Genomic DNA, 18,423 nt, shown 5'->3' on the forward strand with positions numbered 1-18,423 from the left:
CCCCACCGCATTCATTACTGATTGATCTTCTTCGATCACCAAGGACCGAAGGTAACTGGCAATCCCCACAGGGGGAGAAAAAATTCGGCTATCCTCAGGTATGGAGAGCACTATCTTCCGCCTACGGTCGGGATCGATACTCGGGGATGGGAATCGGTCCACCAGTTTGTGAATCGATGAAGGCTCGGTAGAACCCGACCACGATGCTTTTTTTGGTACCGGCATTCCACCAAAATCGGTAACCTCCTCCGAAGCACCTAACTCAAGCCCCTACAGAAAACCGTGGATATCGGCCGACTCCTGAATGCCCTCATAGGACCGATCCTCCAACATGCTGGCCTCTCAAATCATGGCATCCGAAATCTGAGGGGATCCGCTAATGTCAACTATCCCGAACGCATCCCTTGAAATATATTCTACTGCCCGAGAAGACCCACCCTCGGTATCCCTTTCAATCATCTTAGCTCGAGAAGGGATAATCTCGGCTTCTTCTTGTTCTGGGATTATGGCCAGGGTTCCCTGATTTGCTTCCACCAAATTGGAAGACTGTTGAATCATAACATTAGCCCGTACGCAGGCTAAATTCTCCTCTCCTTCTTCAGGCTCGTCCCTTAAATGGCGGACCACTTTCGAAGACATAACACCAGAGCCCCCATTCGGCTTTCGAGATCTCTTAGCCGGTTTCTTCTTTTTCGAGCTCGGGGAGCCCGGTACGTCTTTTCTCTTCCTTTCTTTTACATGTTTCAGGGCAAGAACTTTTTCACCACCAGATGGGGGCCTCATGACTACATCTTTCCCGAGTCCTACAAAGGGGAAAAGGGGAGATTTACCATACAAACTGATAAAGAGACAAATCGATAAAAAGATTTACCATGACTGTGGGCCTCCCATCGACCCTTTGATAATTCGATCCAAGCACGCTCGGAGTACGGTCTCTGCAACACCAGACCTTCGACCTATTGTTTAAGATCGGGGATCGGTTCCGGCATCCGAGCTACGACTGTGATAAGAAAAGAAAAATGGATCAACAAAATGAAAGGCAATCACAAAATCAAAAAGGGCAAAGAGAAACGTTTACTCACGGCTCATATTTCATTTCTCGGGAAATAGCAAGTCATCGGTAGGGATCAGGTCCGAGGTTTTGATTCAAACAAAATGGCCCATCCAACCCCGATCCCGAGTCTCGTCTATGCTCGAGAATGGCGCTTTGGTTGCTCGGCGAGCAAGCTTGATCAATCCTCCTCGATAAAGTCGGGGACTGTAAAGGCGCATAAGATGATCGAGGGTGAAGATACGCCCCTCGACCTTGCTCGAGAAAAAAACGAAGAAGAATCACTATCCTCCAAAAGGAAGGGTGGATCTGGCCGAGGGTCACATCATACCTCTTATAGAAGGCAACGATGACAAGGTCTATAAGGCCTAATGTGAAAGGATAAGTGTAAACACTTAAGAACTCTTCGACGTGGGTAGTTATTGATTCATCAGGGGATGAGATTACTACGAGTTTATTATCCCAGTTCATTCTTGTATGACTTTATCGAGAACTTTCTCGGTAATTGAACAATCGTACCTCGACATCGGCTCACACCGACCCAGTATCGGAGAAGGCTTTTCAATTTTAAAATCGCCTACAGTCGAGCACCCTACCGGAATGAATTCCTCAGGGCGGGGCTCTTCCACATCTTCGCCACCAGCATGTCGAGATGAAGAAGCGGTCGCTTTTTGCGGGACAGTTCTAGACATTTTTTCCATTTAAAATCCCTTGAACAAAGAATGGGAGTATTTGGTGTTTTAAGAAAGAATTTACAGTAAAACTCACAGATTTGCAGACAGAAAACTAAGAAAAGACGAAAAGGAACTTAGAAAATTTGGAAGATTGAAGACGTAAAAGAGATGAATGGTAGAAGGAAGGGCTATTTATAGATTGAAGCAATGACAGTTCAATATCAGTGGTGGCCGACCACCGTCTCACACATATTAAATGCCTTGGTAAAATTGAACCGATGGGACAGCTATCACGTACGTCATGCTCGGGATCGATGCAAACGTCAGCATATATCTGATCGAGCTGTTGGAAAATCATATCGTTTCTCGCCACATCCTTTCCCGAGAAACTAGGGGACTATCTGTATACGATCGAAATAGATTTCGACCTTCGTACGATTGATCGAGGTCAAAACATAAAGGATCGAAGAAAGACTTCGTAATATCAAGATGGGTTCCGAAGATAGTATGAACGAGCTTCAGATTTCAGGTATAGATCAAACACCGAGTTCGAAGTCATTATCGAGCTCGGGTCCGAATCAAATTATGATGAGATGATTTCGAGCTCTAGAAGCAATACCGACCAGCATCGAGGCCGATCGACCCCAAATCATCACCTGGTTTCGAATCCACATCAAGCTCTAGCAGCAATACCGACCGGCATCGAGGCCGATCGAGCTCGATCTCACAGACAAGAGTCGTTGCAAACACACTAAGGAAGAGAATCTCGGCGGAAATTAGGAAAAAGTTGATTTATAATAGGTTCTCCACTATGTATTTTTTTATTATATCTAAAGTAGGATCATCCACTATAAAAAAGATGAATATATTTCACTGGAAGAAGTTTTTTACTTACATTGTAATTCAAGCACCATATTGTTCCATATTGAAGAATTGTTCTTGTAAGCTTTATTAATTGGTCCATTGTGCTGAGTCCTAAAAATCATCTTCTTTCCTATCTTGTTTTTATCGCATTATTTACGATCCATATTCGATATTTCTATTTATCCCTACGGTTTGTATCAAGTTATATCATATATTCTTAGAACTACGCACAAATTCAACTCTATCCGTTTTTTGGGTAAACGGACAAGAACGAGTGAATCTAGTTTCGAGAGCATGCCTTACTCTAATTTTGTAAACATAAATTAAAAGAGATGTCTTCTAAAACTGATAATATTAATCTGGAGAACCGCATCGGATATATAGGGCAGTCTTAAACCTCACAGAAGAATGCTATTCTTCCTAGATTGTGACATGAACAGAAAAGTAAAGAAGGTTGTGAAATGCACAAAAAAACAGAGAAGCGGTGAAATTGGAGATGGGACTGGATTGGACGCGAGAATGAACCCTTTCCTTTATACATGGGTTCTTAATTTTCAAGCCCCGTAACTTTCTGTTTTTGGTTGCCATAGTTTTTTCCTATTAAATAAGAAAAATAACAAATCAATATAGAAACACATTGATTGAACAATCCTCACCTGAACTTTTACAAAGAAACATGCAAGTAACAATTTTTTTATTTTTTTTCTATTTTTTTATCAATTCTATCTGCCATCTCCAAAAGAGTAAACTTATGGCATTGAGATTCTAGTTTCACCTTTCCAAATGAGAAGAAAATTACTCCTAAAAATAATGTTAAGTTAAAAGCAGAACATAAGTAGAATAATTTCACTCCTTCTAGGAATACAAAAAGATAAATGAAAATTTAAAAAATTACCCGTGAGTGTAACATACAAATTGCTTTTGATGGTCATATCTTTTGCTACCAAAATCAAATTTTCATGGCACTTAATAGGGCATTCTTTCATAGCAAGAACCATTTTTTTGTGACCTTGAAAAAATATGTACAAAATAACGGACAAACACTGACAGTAATCTATAGAATAACTTATAGTTTTCAATTTTCATGAATTAAGAAATATGATAAAACTAAAGAAGAACAATAGTAATTTAATCAAAATAATGGATGCTAAAAATCATATTTAAAGTGAGTGGTATTTAATTTTAAAGACCTATATATAATATTTTAATCCTAAACTTGTACATGTTTTACTATTGTTATTTGCAATGGAAGATGTTGCTTTGCCGATATTAGAGAACCAGTTAAACCTTATTTAAATTAAATAAGAGATCGGCCACTTTAATCTTCATAAATTGTTAGAATTTTATAGTTAATTAAAGAAACTCTATTCACTTCTGTCGTTATTTATGTTGCAATAAATTAGAATCGATCAAGTTTCCATGCTTACCTAATTAACGTTAGGTAATTTTTCTGTTTCTCTTTTTGTTAGAATAAGAAAATCTTTTAATTGATTTTAAAGCCTAAACCTAATATAAATAAGGAAAGATTTAATAAACTAAATTTTATTTGATTTTAATGTCCTAAATATTTGGAGAAGTGCTAAATGACAAGATTATCCGATGTAAAATCATATTTTAAAGGGTAAAAAAGACGAACGACATTTCGCTAAGGACCTTCGTGCTTTTAATATAATATAGATAGATTATAAAACAAGTAGGCTTTATTGTGATATATTTTATGGGAATCTTACAAAAGTATCCCAAGTAAGTCCTAACTTATCAACCTCTACCCATTAATCGTAGACTTATTAAAATTAGCCAAACACATATAAAAATTAAAAACCCAAATAAATAAGGTTCTTTCTCTCCAAGAATCACATGCAAAGATCTCCTTTATATTTTTAAGCATGATCAGCAAAAATAGATGCAAGAAATAAAATTTCATGGATGAGGTAGCAAACAAGATGATAAAATACAATATATATATATATATATATATATATATATATATATATATATATATATATATATATATATAAGATTCCAAAAATCTAAGCAAAAAGGACCTCTTTCAATGTGTGGTTAAAATTCATTGAAAACATATAGATGAGTCAATATACAAAATTTGAGGAAGATTGGAGGTGATTTGGACTGATTTGGTATCAAAATTCGTAGTTAAAATCGAGTTCAAAAAATTCCTCTGCGACACATGTATCACACACACAAATATACATGGATATATATGTAATACACATTTGATACAAAAATAATACATATGTGATACACAAATGATACACAGTGTGATGTACATATTATTTATTTCATGTTCATCTTCTACTTCGAATTTTTAATTCAAATTACCTCAAAACTCCACCAAATCATCCCAGAATCGAGATTCAAACTCCTTAAGATGTTCTCAATCTATTCTAATGACACTCACTCAAAAAAAAAAGAAGCAAAAATTTAACCTTTTTTAGCTACAAATAGCTAATTGACTAATATTAGTAATATTTTATAAATTGACCAATTTTTGTAATAAACTACTTATAAATGAACATAACTGATAGATTCCCATATTTTACTAGAGAAGACTACACAACCTACCTATGAGGCGCAAACTAATTACCCGTATTTGCCCATTTAAAAATTATTTACAATTTCTACCTATTTGATCCAAATCTATTTTCGGACTACCTATTCCTCTTTCTCCCTTGAATTTGTTTTACTCGATATACCAAACAGTGCATTTTCCAATTTAATTAAACTCCCTAGCTTTCTCTTTGTGAAAAAGTATGAAATCCATTCAATAATCCAATAAGCTACCTTCGTTCATGTTGCGGTGCATATTTGCCTTCGCATTTGAAGTACAAAATATTAAAACACCCAGCTTCATTTTTGCAAGCTTACTTAGTAGATATTACAATTTGATAACTAAATAATTTGGTCTTTCTTTATTCTAGGTAGCACATACGATTACTTAATATATTAAGTTTCCCAAATCTAATTTTTGTATATGTATGAAGACCCACCATTATTGAGCTTGAAGCCCATGAATTTGAAATTTTATTTTGAAGTTTATTATTTGATTCGAAGTGGGTGCTATAAAATATTGCTTATAGTACCATCGAGTAAGTTCAACAGATCTAAATTTTTGTGTGTATTTTGATATCCACCATTATTGGGCTTGAATCTCTTGAATTTAAAATTTTTATTTTGAAGATTTCTTGTTTGATCCAAAGTGGGTATTGTTAAATATTGTTTATAGTACCTTCTGGAAGTTTATATTGAAATTTGATCGCATTTGGAGCTGATTTGAGGTGATATATTGTAGGAGTATATAGCTATACTATAACAGTATATTGTTATAGTATATAATATACTGCAACAGTATACTGTAATAATCAAAGAAGAACAAAGTTACCCAACAGTATACTGCTACGGTATACAATATATTGTAGGAGTATATAGATATAATGCAACAATATACTGTTATAGTATACAATATACTATAACAGTATACTATAATAATATGCAATATACTACAAGCGTATATTATAATAGTATACAATATACCATAATAGTATATTTCGACTGTTATTTGTTGAATCATCTAGGTGCTATTGTGCAAAGCTAAAGTCATGATTATAGCAACATTATACTATTATAGTATATAATATAACATTATACCGTAATAAATAAGTCTTTTTATTTTTTTTTATTTTTTCCAACTAGGTCCTTACAAATATTTTCTTAAATGAATTTTTTATGGAGTTGCATAAAAATAATATTCATTATATAAGAAGTAGGTGTTGGAAGACATAAAATAGTAATATACTTATTTGGTATATTTATATGCAGTTTTGGTATATATTGTGACAAGTATTTTATAATAACATTAAATACTAATATGCCATTTTATTATACTAATACACCATGTTATATAATGATATATAATTTTGGATCCTATGTGCTAGAAATATTTACAGTAATACATATATTTAAAAAAAAGAAAAAAATGAAAGATAAAAAGAAAACTAGAAATAAGATCTACTATATAGATTATTTTTTTTATAATTGATATGGAGAAAAAGAAAAATATGAAACAAAGAAGGGAAAAAAATACTCTATCAGTTATTTTTTATTATATAACAAATGGAGAAAAAAAATAAAGAAAAGGATCAAAAGAGTGGTGATCATCAATAAGTATTCTATGATCCATGGAATAGGTAGACCAGGTAGATACTTTGGTTTGGGTAGAGGCGGGTAAATTATTTGTGTTGGGTAGGTATTTGTGAACTTATCCCATTTTACTAACCAAAAACATAGTTTGGACCCATTTAAATGGAAGAATCTTGACTAAGCCCAAATTCCTTGTAAGTTGTCACATAAGAGACAAACAAATACAGCCTAAAGTAAGATAACAGAACTTCCAGGCTTCTTACTATAATAGAGTACATTTTATTAAAAACCATAGCAATGGATGTATTAGGTGCAGTTGCACCCATAGCCTAGACTCGAACTACATACTATAGTGGTGCATACAAAGTAACAGTTGTATTCTGTATCGAGACTTCAAATCCTGAATCCGTATCTGCATTAAATTACCGGACTTAGGAGTTTGATCTGCAGGGGTTTTGTTTGCTTCTCAGGAATAATCCATTTTTTGCCATGTTCCAAAATCGTAGAAATATTCCACAATCTGCTCTGTTCTCAACTGCTTCATCCCTAATTTGTGAGCAAGAAATTTTCCTTGAAGCTTTAGCATTTTGCTTATATACACCTCCCAAACACTTGCTGTAAAAAGGAGACTTTAAAACACCAGAACTTTTGGGAGAAAATGAGCCAGCCGATGCTTTGACAAGGGCACGATTTAGCTGTTTGGCAACAGCTTGAAGTTCAAATGAATCGTAGAGATCGCTGCCATTGTGCCGAGGGCTGAGCCTGAACATACATGCCGGAGTAGCAGCTGCCATTTTTCATTTATTTCTTAATTTGGTGACATGAATTGATCTTCATCTAATTGTAAAGATATATAGTTGGAGTAACGAATACGAATATTCAACTCGTTACGTTGGAGGTGACGGAGTTAGTGAACGGACTTCACAAAGAAATCTTTAGTTGATTTTTATGCTTTATTGTTGGCAGTTTCGTTAGTTGCTAATTAATCCAGGCTTTGGGATAATACACTATCAACTCGTACACATTAATCTCAAACTAATTTGTGATTGAATCAACTACATACAGATCAACGCTTTGTAAAAAAATTATAATGTGTGTTTATTTTTCTATGAGAAAATAAAGTTATAATGATAATGTTGAACCCACTTAATTGTGCTAAACATAATACACAACTCATTGGTAAAGTGGGTTCAATTGTTTTTAAAGGATCCTGAGTTCGAAACCAATCAACAACAAGTACAACTCTTTTCCAATATAAGCTGTTTCTATATTCATTAGGAAACAGAAACCTATACGGTTTTTATTTCTTTTTTTTATTTTTAAATGAAACTATAATCTAAAATGAGTATACCTAAGTTGCACATTTTGCTTCTTCTTTTTAAGGTGCAAAACTTATTTCTTTGTACATTACTTCTTCATATGTTTGATGAACTCGCTTGGTTAAAATCCTGAATCCGCCACTGACTAAATAAATCCATCCGGTTAGTCTATGTAATCAGTGGCATACCCAAAAAAATTTATAGAGTCAGTGTTAATCTATTGTCCTAATTCGGCTTATACATCGGTTTGGAGTAAGGGTGATGGAGTTTTAAAGCTTTACTACTACAACAAATTGATGCTGACTTCGCACTATTTTATAAATGGGGTTTATTTATTGAATACACACGTTAATTTTTAGAAGAATATTATTTACAAACATTCTGTATTTATCACTTTTGATGATATTTTAGGCATTTTTAGCTGTTACCAATTACTATTTTTAACTACATAGTACCTTTGCTCTATCATTAAATCAACCTTAATTGCTACTAAGATGACATAAATATATATATATATATATATATATTCGTAAACATTTAGAATTAAATCGTTATTAATTAACATATGTGTTGCACATGATACTAAATAAAAGCAAAGAAAAAAAAAATAATGTTTGGATGTTTATTACTTATCTTTATACTTCATGTAAGCATGATAATATCACTTAGAGTTGGTAAAATTATGACAAACAATGTCAAAATATTAATATAAACACTTGTATACTAGTTCTAGTCAAGAACAAAGGATTCAGGATTTAATTAGGTTAGTGGTTTCGAGGGGGTAATATACATATACACTTTTATGCATATGTATAAAATGTCTCAGTCGAGAACAATGGGTTCGACTGAATCCGCTACAACTATATCTACCTCTGAGTTGTACACATACTCTAGTTAGATACAGATTCAGGATTTAAATTTTATGTACATAATTGTGGAAGTTGTCAATTCAATTGAACTTGCTTCTAATAGTTAGTAGCGAGTAAATGTTGCACATAGTCTTTTACAATTTGAATAAAAGAAAATAACCCTGCAAAGATCTTTTGTTGTGTGTTTTCTCAAATCTTTTGTATGTAAAAATAAATATCTCTCGAAAAAGATGTAAAAGGGAAAATAAATTTGGAGAGGGGCACAAAACCAATTGGCCCCAAAACTAGCCATAAAGAGGAGAAAAGTTAGAAGTCTCCGGTCAAGAAACTAGCCATAAACATAAAGAGAAGAGTAATGTTGGAAAATTAAAAATCTCAAAAGAGGGTGTTGCTATCAATTTGCTGTCAGTGTCTTTTGCAGCTAGTAGGGATAAGTGTATCTTTGAATCTGCGGTAAAGCCAATATGCCAGTGTTTTTAAGAGCGAGAAGCGCAAAAAAGCGACAAGGGCTCGCCTCGCTTCAAAAGCAAAGCGCAAAGCGAAGCGCACGCTTTATTAAAGTGAAGCGCAATTCTTAAAAAACATAATGTAAACCTTGCAAAGACACAATATAAAATTATAAATAATCAAAAAGTTCAAATTGTCAAAATCAAAGCTACTAAATTACTAGGATCAACCTCTTATTCTTCTACTCTTCTTGTTCTTCTTCAAGATTGTCAAAATCTTGAATTCCTCTATTATCTTCATATTGCTCGTCATCTTCCTCCCCTCCCTCCTCTTCCTCTTCATGATCACTTTCATCTTCATCAATTAGGGACAGGGATCGACTTGTAGTAGCCACACTTTTTCCCTTCCTAATCGAGCTTGAACTTGAAGTATTCCACCTTAAACCATAAGGATTCTCCCCAACTCCACTAGCAACCGCAACATCACCCCAAGCGAAATTAGAGTCGCCTTCAAATACTTCTTCATCTTCACAATTTTCGGGGACTCTGGGTAGCCACTCATTAGCCTCATCAATATTGTCCAAAAGAATTGGATCAATTAGATTGCGGTGGTTGTAGCGACGCCTCAATGCTCTATTGTATTTTATGAACACTAGATTATGGAGGCGCTTCAAGGTTAGTCGATTCCTCTTCTTTGTATGAATCTGCAAACAAGATGTGTCAACTAATTAGTAGGAGTTGGGACAATTGAGATATAATTTACTTTTATCTCAAAACACAAAATAATTCTTTTTATTTCTCACGTGTTCAAAAACGCTCCAGTTCCTTTCACATCCGGATGAGCTACAAGTTAAACTTAGAACTCTGATGGCGAAAGTTTGTAAATCCGGAGTCTCTACACCATATGGGTCCCACCACTCAACTATAGAAGTGAAAAAAAAATTTCAAGAGTTAATAAGTATAAAAAATACATTAAAGTTAGAGCTATAAAATATAGAAGCACTTGGTCACCTGGCAATTTCGTCTTTCTTTGTTTAATAGCAAGTCGGAGCTTAAAAAGTCCTTCAGCTGCCTTGTAAATAGCAAGCTGATCTACTATCTTTTCTTGCAAGTCTTCATCTGGGGTCAACTTGATAACAACCTTATGGAATTCTGTCCACACTTCTCTAGCCATTGAATTATTCTCATGCTGATCATAAAAGAGTGACGGGTTCAGAATAAGTCCAGCTGTATGCAAAGGTCTATGAAGTTGCTCACTCAATCTTGCATCAATGATCTGAAAGACCTTTGCATATTTCTGCTCATCAGTGAATGATGCTTGAATAGCCTCCTTGGCCCTATCCATAGCTTCATAGAGGTAGCCCATTGGTGTTTTTGCTCCCCATCTACCAAACGGAGTACTTTAACCAAAGGGCCACCAATTTTAAGAGCATGAAGGACATTATTCCAAAAAGAATAAGAAAGAATAATGCGTGCAACATCTTTCCCTGTACTTTCCTTTGCAAATTTACTCTTGCTCCATTCCTCTGAAGTGAACAACTTTCTCAAATTGGATTTTTGCAAGTGGATACTATGTAAAGTCAAGAAAGCAATGGTGAACCTTGTCTTGCCCGGTTTCACCAAATTTTTTTGTCTGGTGAATCTTCTCATCATATTCAATAACAAGGGCCGCTGAGAAATATAAGAATGTACCCTAACGCCCTGGCCAAAAACTGTAGAGAAGGGTTTTTCCTTGAAAATGTCCCCGGAGATTAAGTTGATACAATGAGCCGCACATGGAGTCCAATAGACATTCTTGTACGCTCCTTCCACCATGCCACCCGCTTTCACATTTTCACTCGCATTATCAGTGACCACTTGAACAACTTTGCTTGGGCCAATCTTTTCAATGGTGTTCTGAAAATGGTGAACATTTTGATGTGGTCAGTGGATGAGTCGCTAGCATCAATGGACTCAAGAAACAAACATCCCTTAGGAGAATTCACCAACAAGTTAATAATCATTTTCCCAGTTCTTGCCGTCCACTTATTCATCATAATGGAGCAGCCATACTTGTTCCACGCAACTTTATGTTCCTCCACAATTTTATTAGTCTCCTCCACTTCCTTATTTAGATAAGGACCTCTGATTTCATGATAAGTGGGAGGCTTCATTCCAGGTCCGTATTGACCAACGGCCTCAATAAAGTCTCCAAAAGTGTCAGTATAGTTGACACAATTGAAGGGGAGCCCAGCATCATAGACCCATCGTGCAAAAGCTCTAACTGCACGATCCCTCAAAATGTCCTTAGCAATTTTTTGTACATCTTTTCCACCGCTCTTTCCTTCCGGCTTCTTTGGGAAATAGCAATCTATAGGACCTTTAGTCCTACTCGTACCCGTCGATCCATGGCTTGAAGAGATTGCATCTCTTCCCCGTTTTGTTGGAAGTGACAATTCTTCAATATCATCATCACCATCATCATCAAGATTGGTCACCAATGGTTGATGACTCATTTGATTTTTTTGCTCCTTCTTCTTCTCAACAAAATTCTTTATTTCATCCCTCACCTCTGGTGGACATTTCGGACAACTTGTGACGTTTCTATCGCCACCAATAAGATGGAATTTAAAGCGATAAATTCCACCCGTTGTAATCTTGTTACAAAACTTGCATACAATATTTGTAATCTTCTCATTAACTCTATCGCCATATCGCCAAGCCGGGTCTTTATCTTTCGATCTTTGAGACATTTTGAAATCCCTATTAAGATATAAAAAAATACATAATCAAATAAACTGAAAATACATATAATATATATAATAATTAATTTTATAAACCGAAATACACATTAAAAAAATCAGATAAACTAAAATATAACATATATAATTTTCTAAAATGAAATACATATAAAATTAATCAAATAAACTAAAAAATATAACATATATAAATAATAATTAATTTTATATACTGAAATATACATTAAAAAAATCAAATAAACTAAAATATAACATATATATATATATATATATATATCAAATAAACTAAAATATAACATATATATATAATAATTAATTTTCTAAAATGAAATACATATAAAATTAATCAAATAAACTGAAAATATAACATATATAATAATTAATTTTATATACTGAAATATACATTAAAAAATCAAATAAACTGAAAAATATAACATATATAAATAATAATTAACTTTATATACTGAAATATACATTAAAAAAATCAAATAAACTAAAATATAACATATATATATATATATATATAATAATTAATTTTCTAAAATGAAATACATATAAAATTAATCAAATAAACTGAAAATATAACATATATAAATAATAATTAATATTATATACTGAAATATACATTAAAAAATCAAATAAACTGAAAAATATAACATATATAAATAATAATTAATTTTATATGCTGAAATATACATTAAAAAAATCAAATAAACTGAAAAATATAACATATATAAATAATAATTAATTTTATAAACTAAAATACATATTAAAAGTAATAAATAAGAAGAATAAAAGGGGGGAAAAACAAAATGGGTTAGAGATAAAAGGAAGAAGAAGACGCTGAATTCTGAACAGTGCAAACTGGACTGTCAGAGATAAACGAAGAAGAAGAAGGAAGAAAGAAGGAAAAAGAAAGAAAAAAAAGCAGAATCTGACAGGAACAAGAAGAAGAAAGAAAGAAGAAAGAAAAAAAAGAGAAGAAAGGAGAAGAAGAAAATTACCTGGACTGGTCAGCAATGTCGATGAAGTTGAACCCTAAGCTTTGGTCGACCTCGATCGAAGAAGAGAGAAGATGAAATGGCCAATTTTTGTCGATTTAGGGTCTGTTTTGTATAATAAAAAAACAGACCCAAAGTTTTTTTTTTTTTTAAAAAGGGCCCTCTGCGCTTTTTTAAGAGAAGCGATCGCTTCATCGCTTTACTCGCTTCGTCGATTCCTCCATTGAAGCGTGCGCTTCCCTCGGTCGAGTAGCCTCACGCAGCTAGAAGCGACACTGGGTCGCGTCGCTTCGCGTTTAAAGCGACGAAGCGATCGCTTTTCTAAACACTGCAATATGCACTATCAATCGATCAATGGACTGTGCCTCGTTCAATAAACGAACTGCACCTCAATCCTAAACTAGGTGACGCGAACTATGTGAGTTCTGAGTTCTCTTTACGATTATTCAGTCCGGATATGAAATATTTTCTTTTGTTATGCTACGAAGTTTTGGTTAGAAAATATTATTTGAGAAAGGAGAAGTTAAAAGGGATCAGCAAGTCTGAAACTTCTATTTTTGATGCACAAATGATAACAATGATGGTGAAGACTGGAGACCGAGGAAATAAATTTGTTAGAAAGAAAACTACTCGATGCAGAAGATATTAAAAGAAGATCTAAAGATTTTAATTGGAGAACGAGGTAGAAATAAAAATTTGCAAAAACAGAAGAAAATTATTAAATGAGACAAGAACTAGAATCAAACTCAACAAGTGAAGCTTTTCTTTGTTTTTCTTTATCTGTTCTGATAGTAAGTCTCCCCATTGCTTCCTTGAGCAACAAACTAGCGTACCAGCACCTCTTACACACTTGGGTTTTTGACTTCAATCAGATTCAGAGAGATTAATCATAGTTATCAGAATTCTAGACTTTAGTTTCGAGCAGTAAATCAGTTTCACATTGATAAACATGAAAAGCAGAATATACTTGGCCACATATATGCAGACAAAGTTTTGAACCTAAAGGCAGTTACGATACAAGAGAGCAAGTTTCCTGACATAGCTTTTCATTAAAAGACTTATAATAAACATGCTCAATTTTTGCAAGCAATATGCACCTTTGATTCTATTCATCTCAGATTTCACGAATCTGTTTGCTACACAGGATTGATTTCAAACATACAACTTTTGGAGGTTTTTCCAGCATCCAAGACAGTCTACCTACTCACAGCATAGTTAGCCACTTCTCATTCACACAACTAGAGAAAAACCAAATTCTCTACATAGGAGATAATCTATTCTGTAAACTAGGATCTTATGTTAGTGCAACTACAGATGATTCGCTCTTTGAATCCTTCTCATCCTTCTTCTTGGGGTTCTTCCCCTTAGTAAGAATCCTGTTTTTCTCATATGACTGCCAACTTTGGCTTTGTGATCCCGTATTGTCACACAAGGAATGATATCCTTACAGCATCATTGACAACATTAACTTAGTTTTAGCCCCCCAAAAATACTAATACTCTCCATTTGAGCATAAATGAAAAAGGAAGTCACTTGCATGGGTAAAAAACCATCTATTTGGTTGATATATCAGAAGATGGAGGAGCCTTGCTAGTGGCAGCAGATGAGCAACTTGTTGATCCTTCAGCTTCAACAAGTTTCCGGAGTCTATCTTGAAGGACTCGAACTCGATTCTCAGTTTTACGTAGCTTTCTCCATCTATAGGCAAACCAAAGCCCAAATCCCCCATATACAACTATATATGAACCCCAAACATAGGGGTAAGTTTCTGCATTCTCTTTGATCTTCTGGTACTGTTGTTGTATCTTGTCTGCGCAATTAGTATATGAGTAACTTTCCAACTGCTTGTCTGATGCAGCTGGATGTTGACTACCTTCACTTTTTTCCGGAGAACTCATTGCTGGTCCCTTGTTTACCGCCTGAATCAGTCCTTAGAAACAGCAAACCACCACGTAGATGTTTTGTCGCTTGGCTGCTGAAAAAGTGCACTACTTGGTTACGTAGAGCAAGAACATCATAAAATACTACAAATACCCGAAGATTATTTGGTCTTAACCCTCCCTAGAAGGCAGACAATGTTCTCCAATACTTGGTTACTTTGACGCTTTCACATTTGCAATTTGTTACGAGTTATTACATAGTAGTAATACTTAGTACATGTTATGATGCAAACAATTTTTGGCAAACATCGATCTAAATCCGAAGATACATCTTAACCCCATATCCAAGATACGCTCCATCATATCTGGAAGGTTTCACCAGGATAATGCTAATCTCATGCTTTTTCTATTTCACAATATCTATGAGATATTGTATACTATTAAAAATTTCTACATAATTTCAGAGAAACAAATAAAGAGACCTTGTCTCTGAGCACACTGAGAGGCAAGGATAGAACTCTGATATCAAAACCCCAAATCATGAAAAAATGTCTATCTTGCCTTTTCAAAAAAGGTGCTTGGAAAGGCAAGGATAGAACTTCATAGTCCATAGTAACAACTGATTTGGTCACTAATTGAGTAATGGAAAGTTAAATACAGGGCTCGAGTTTGTTAGTTGTTTGGATTGGGTGTTGTTCCAATCAATTGGAAACATCAAGAGGAGTTCAAAACTTAAATTTGAAGTGATTTGGAGTAGATTTGAACTAAGTTTGAGTTAAATTCCAGAAGAGAATCAAAGATGAAGACGAAGTCAGTTTTAGTATAATAATGTATATGGGTGTATAAACACCTCTTATACACTATTATACACTTTCATACCCCTTTATACAAGCCCCTGTAAACGAATTTCTTTCACGATTTTCAGTTGCAATTCACGTTCAAAACACGTCCAAATCTCCTTTAAATGGCTTCAAATTTTGTATATAACCTCCCTTTACTATTTCTAACAAGTCTAAATAACTCCCACTCCAAAATTTTCACAAAAATGATATTCGAAATTTAAACCTGCTTATTTAAGCTTATTCAACAATGGTGGATTACCTTAAAAATCTAATTTTCACTGCCCAAATAGATTTTATTTGTTGAACTAATGTTTGAGTCACAATTACTGAATCTAAGATTGGATTAGAAGCATGAGCATGTTAAAAAAGAAATTGAATAGCAATTTCGAGAACCTATTTGGAGTTGGATGTTGAATCTTAGCCTATTATTTTTGGGCTACAACTTTGCAAAGTTAACTATAGGCCACCTAGTTGCAATGCACGTGTGAGTTGTATTTATGTGTAATTCCCTCACTTTTTTTGATAATCGACAAATCCCTCGGGCCAATGGCGCAAGGCCTGAAACTCAATAGATAATGGCACGCCCTCTACCCTTCTCCACTTTAATATCAAGCTTTTTTTGCGTTAGGGTTGTGCGCCTAATCCGCACATCATGTGTTACGCTCTTACTACTAGAACAAACCCATGGGGGCAATGATCGACACTTCAACTAATATTTTGAAATGTAATTCTTTTTCCATTTTATATACCAGAAAAATTGTGACTTAAAAGGTCAGCAGAGGATTCAAAAAGACTTGCTTTTGATGCTCCGCTGTACCGACCAGCAGCGGGATGCTACTTACGAGCTGGTCAGGGACAGGTTCAGGTCACTCTTTTGATGCCATGACTAAATCACATTTCAAATAATCTAAAATTTACTTTTAAGACTACTCTAATCACTCCTTCTGTCCAAACAGATCGGGACAGAGGGAGTTAGCTTCATCAAATTGGAGCTTTAATTCGTAAAATACCCAAATAAACTCTAAAACTTCGTACCTTCAAACAAACCTTGATCTTAAATGGTGTAAGTTTGGGTGGGGTGGGAGGAAAGGGGAGCGGTGGTAGGGTTCAAGGAAGGGAAGAATTAGAGCTGCAAATACTAGCACAGCATATCATGAAGAACAGATTCAGGCATTACATCACATTGCTAGTAAATGAACGGCATTTTGGTTCATGCGGAGATAGGTCGAAGCAGTAAATTCAAGCCAGAATAAGATAATCACTAAAAGCAAACAAATTTTCATATTAGACCAAAACTGAAAATACAGATGTGAGAGAAGAAAATAAAAACATACCTAAAGCAGTAAAACAGCACTAATGACCAAGCAAAGGTCTGGAAATAGAAGATGAATCTCGAGCTCCCGGCAGCGCACAACAGCAACAAAGTTTCTTCCGCAAACCCAGAGAAATCGACACCAAATTCCAGAAATATTGAAGCCAATCCCTAAAATTCCAACTTCCTTTTTTTTATTTTTGTTCGAAACTCTTTTTTTTCGGATTTTTCCAGATCTCTTTTTTAATTGCAGAGTGTTTCTGCGTGAATGCTAGTGTGTTTGTGTGGATCAGGGATGAGTGTGAATCTGTGTGTTTCAGCCGTGAGAATGAAAATGAGAGAGTGAAGAAGGAAAGGGGGCGGCGACTAGGGTTGGTAAAAGGGGGGTCATCCGTTCTTTTTAAAATGAGGAGATTAGGGATGTTTTAATGAGTGGGGAAGGGGAAACGACATCGTTCTGTGTCTGAACGGCGTCGTTTCTGAAGTGGGGATATGGACCGGTTTTGGGTAGTGGGCTGGGGCGAAATTGGGTTTCTAAAGGGGATGGGCTCATATGCTGGCCCAATTCGGCTAATTAAGCTCCAAAGTCAAGCTTCTCTATCTCGGTATTTGCAGCCGTATCCTATATTTGCGCCACCTTTTAACCAGTATCCTATTTTTTAAAATTATTGATTTGGTAGCCATCTCACAAAAAATTCGTAATAATATGACAATTATACCCCTGACAAAAGATATAAAACGATCTCCTCCTCTCATCTCAGCAACTTTATAAAAAAAATCAGAAACTTGTCCAGATTCATCTTCAGAATCACACTTGCATGAAGTTATTTCACCTTGAAGCCAAAACTTAATGCTAATATAGCATGAAGTTGTTTCATCCTTAAGCTAAAACTTCATGCTAATATAGCATGAAGTTGTTTCACATTGAAGCTAAAACTTCATGCTAATGCATGCTGAAATTATTTATCGTGCAATCTATAGTTTTATCATGAATTTCATCTGAAACTCCACTCTAAACATGCTGAAGTTATTTAGTTCATTTGCTAAAACTTCAGACTAAACATGCTGAAGATATTTAGTTCATTTGCTAAAATTTCAGACTAAACATGCTTAAGTTATTTAGTTCATTTGCTAAAACTTCAGACTAAATATGCTTAAGTTATTTAGTTCATTTGCTAAAATTTTAAACTAAACATGCTTAAGTTATTTAGTTCATTTGCTAAAACTTCAGACTAAACATGCTTAAGTTTTTGTCTTGTAGTATGTGAT

General features: G+C 34.5%; 2 protein-coding genes and 1 long non-coding RNA gene across 3 annotated transcripts; all 3 read right to left on the reverse strand.

The window, feature by feature from the left end:
- Window positions 1-9,524: 9,524 nt before the first annotated feature.
- Window positions 9,525-10,747, reverse strand: LOC104100762 (uncharacterized). The gene is made up of 3 exons (XM_009608073.4): window positions 10,393-10,747; window positions 10,185-10,303; window positions 9,525-10,085 (listed from the first exon to the last, which is right to left on the reverse strand). Exons 1-3 carry the CDS (start codon window positions 10,745-10,747, stop codon window positions 9,624-9,626), a joined length of 936 nt encoding a protein of 311 aa, XP_009606368.3. The 3' UTR covers window positions 9,525-9,623.
- Window positions 10,748-11,207: 460 nt separating this feature from the next.
- LOC138894841 (uncharacterized) lies at window positions 11,208-12,113 on the reverse strand. Its single transcript, XM_070179571.1, has one exon. It carries the CDS (start codon window positions 12,111-12,113, stop codon window positions 11,208-11,210), a length of 906 nt encoding a protein of 301 aa, XP_070035672.1.
- A 1,495-nt stretch (window positions 12,114-13,608) lies between these two features.
- On the reverse strand, window positions 13,609-17,553 carry LOC117277865 (uncharacterized). Its single transcript, XR_011408896.1, has 2 exons — window positions 17,177-17,553; window positions 13,609-15,095 (listed from the first exon to the last, which is right to left on the reverse strand). It is a non-coding gene; the product is annotated as an uncharacterized lncRNA (long non-coding RNA).
- Window positions 17,554-18,423: the final 870 nt, after the last annotated feature.

The sequence above is a fragment of the Nicotiana tomentosiformis genome, chromosome 6 (genome assembly GCF_000390325.3).
Source record: "Nicotiana tomentosiformis chromosome 6, ASM39032v3, whole genome shotgun sequence".
Taxonomy (NCBI): domain Eukaryota; kingdom Viridiplantae; phylum Streptophyta; class Magnoliopsida; order Solanales; family Solanaceae; genus Nicotiana; species Nicotiana tomentosiformis.

What these genes read in the sequence shown, in the direction of transcription:
- LOC104100762 (XM_009608073.4), bottom strand. Translation starts at nt 10,747, where the DNA reads ATGGGCTACCTCTATGAAGCTATGGATAGGGCCAAGGAGGCTATTCAA. An exon ending in AAGAAAGACGAAATTGCCAG is followed by an intron (nt 10,304 to 10,392) that starts GTGACCAAGTGC and finishes TCACTTCTATAG; the next exon opens with TTGAGTGGTGGGACCCATAT. An exon ending in ACTGGAGCGTTTTTGAACAC is followed by an intron (nt 10,086 to 10,184) that starts GTGAGAAATAAA and finishes TCTTGTTTGCAG; the next exon opens with ATTCATACAAAGAAGAGGAA.
- LOC138894841 (XM_070179571.1), bottom strand. Translation starts at nt 12,113, where the DNA reads ATGTCTCAAAGATCGAAAGATAAAGACCCGGCTTGGCGATATGGCGAT.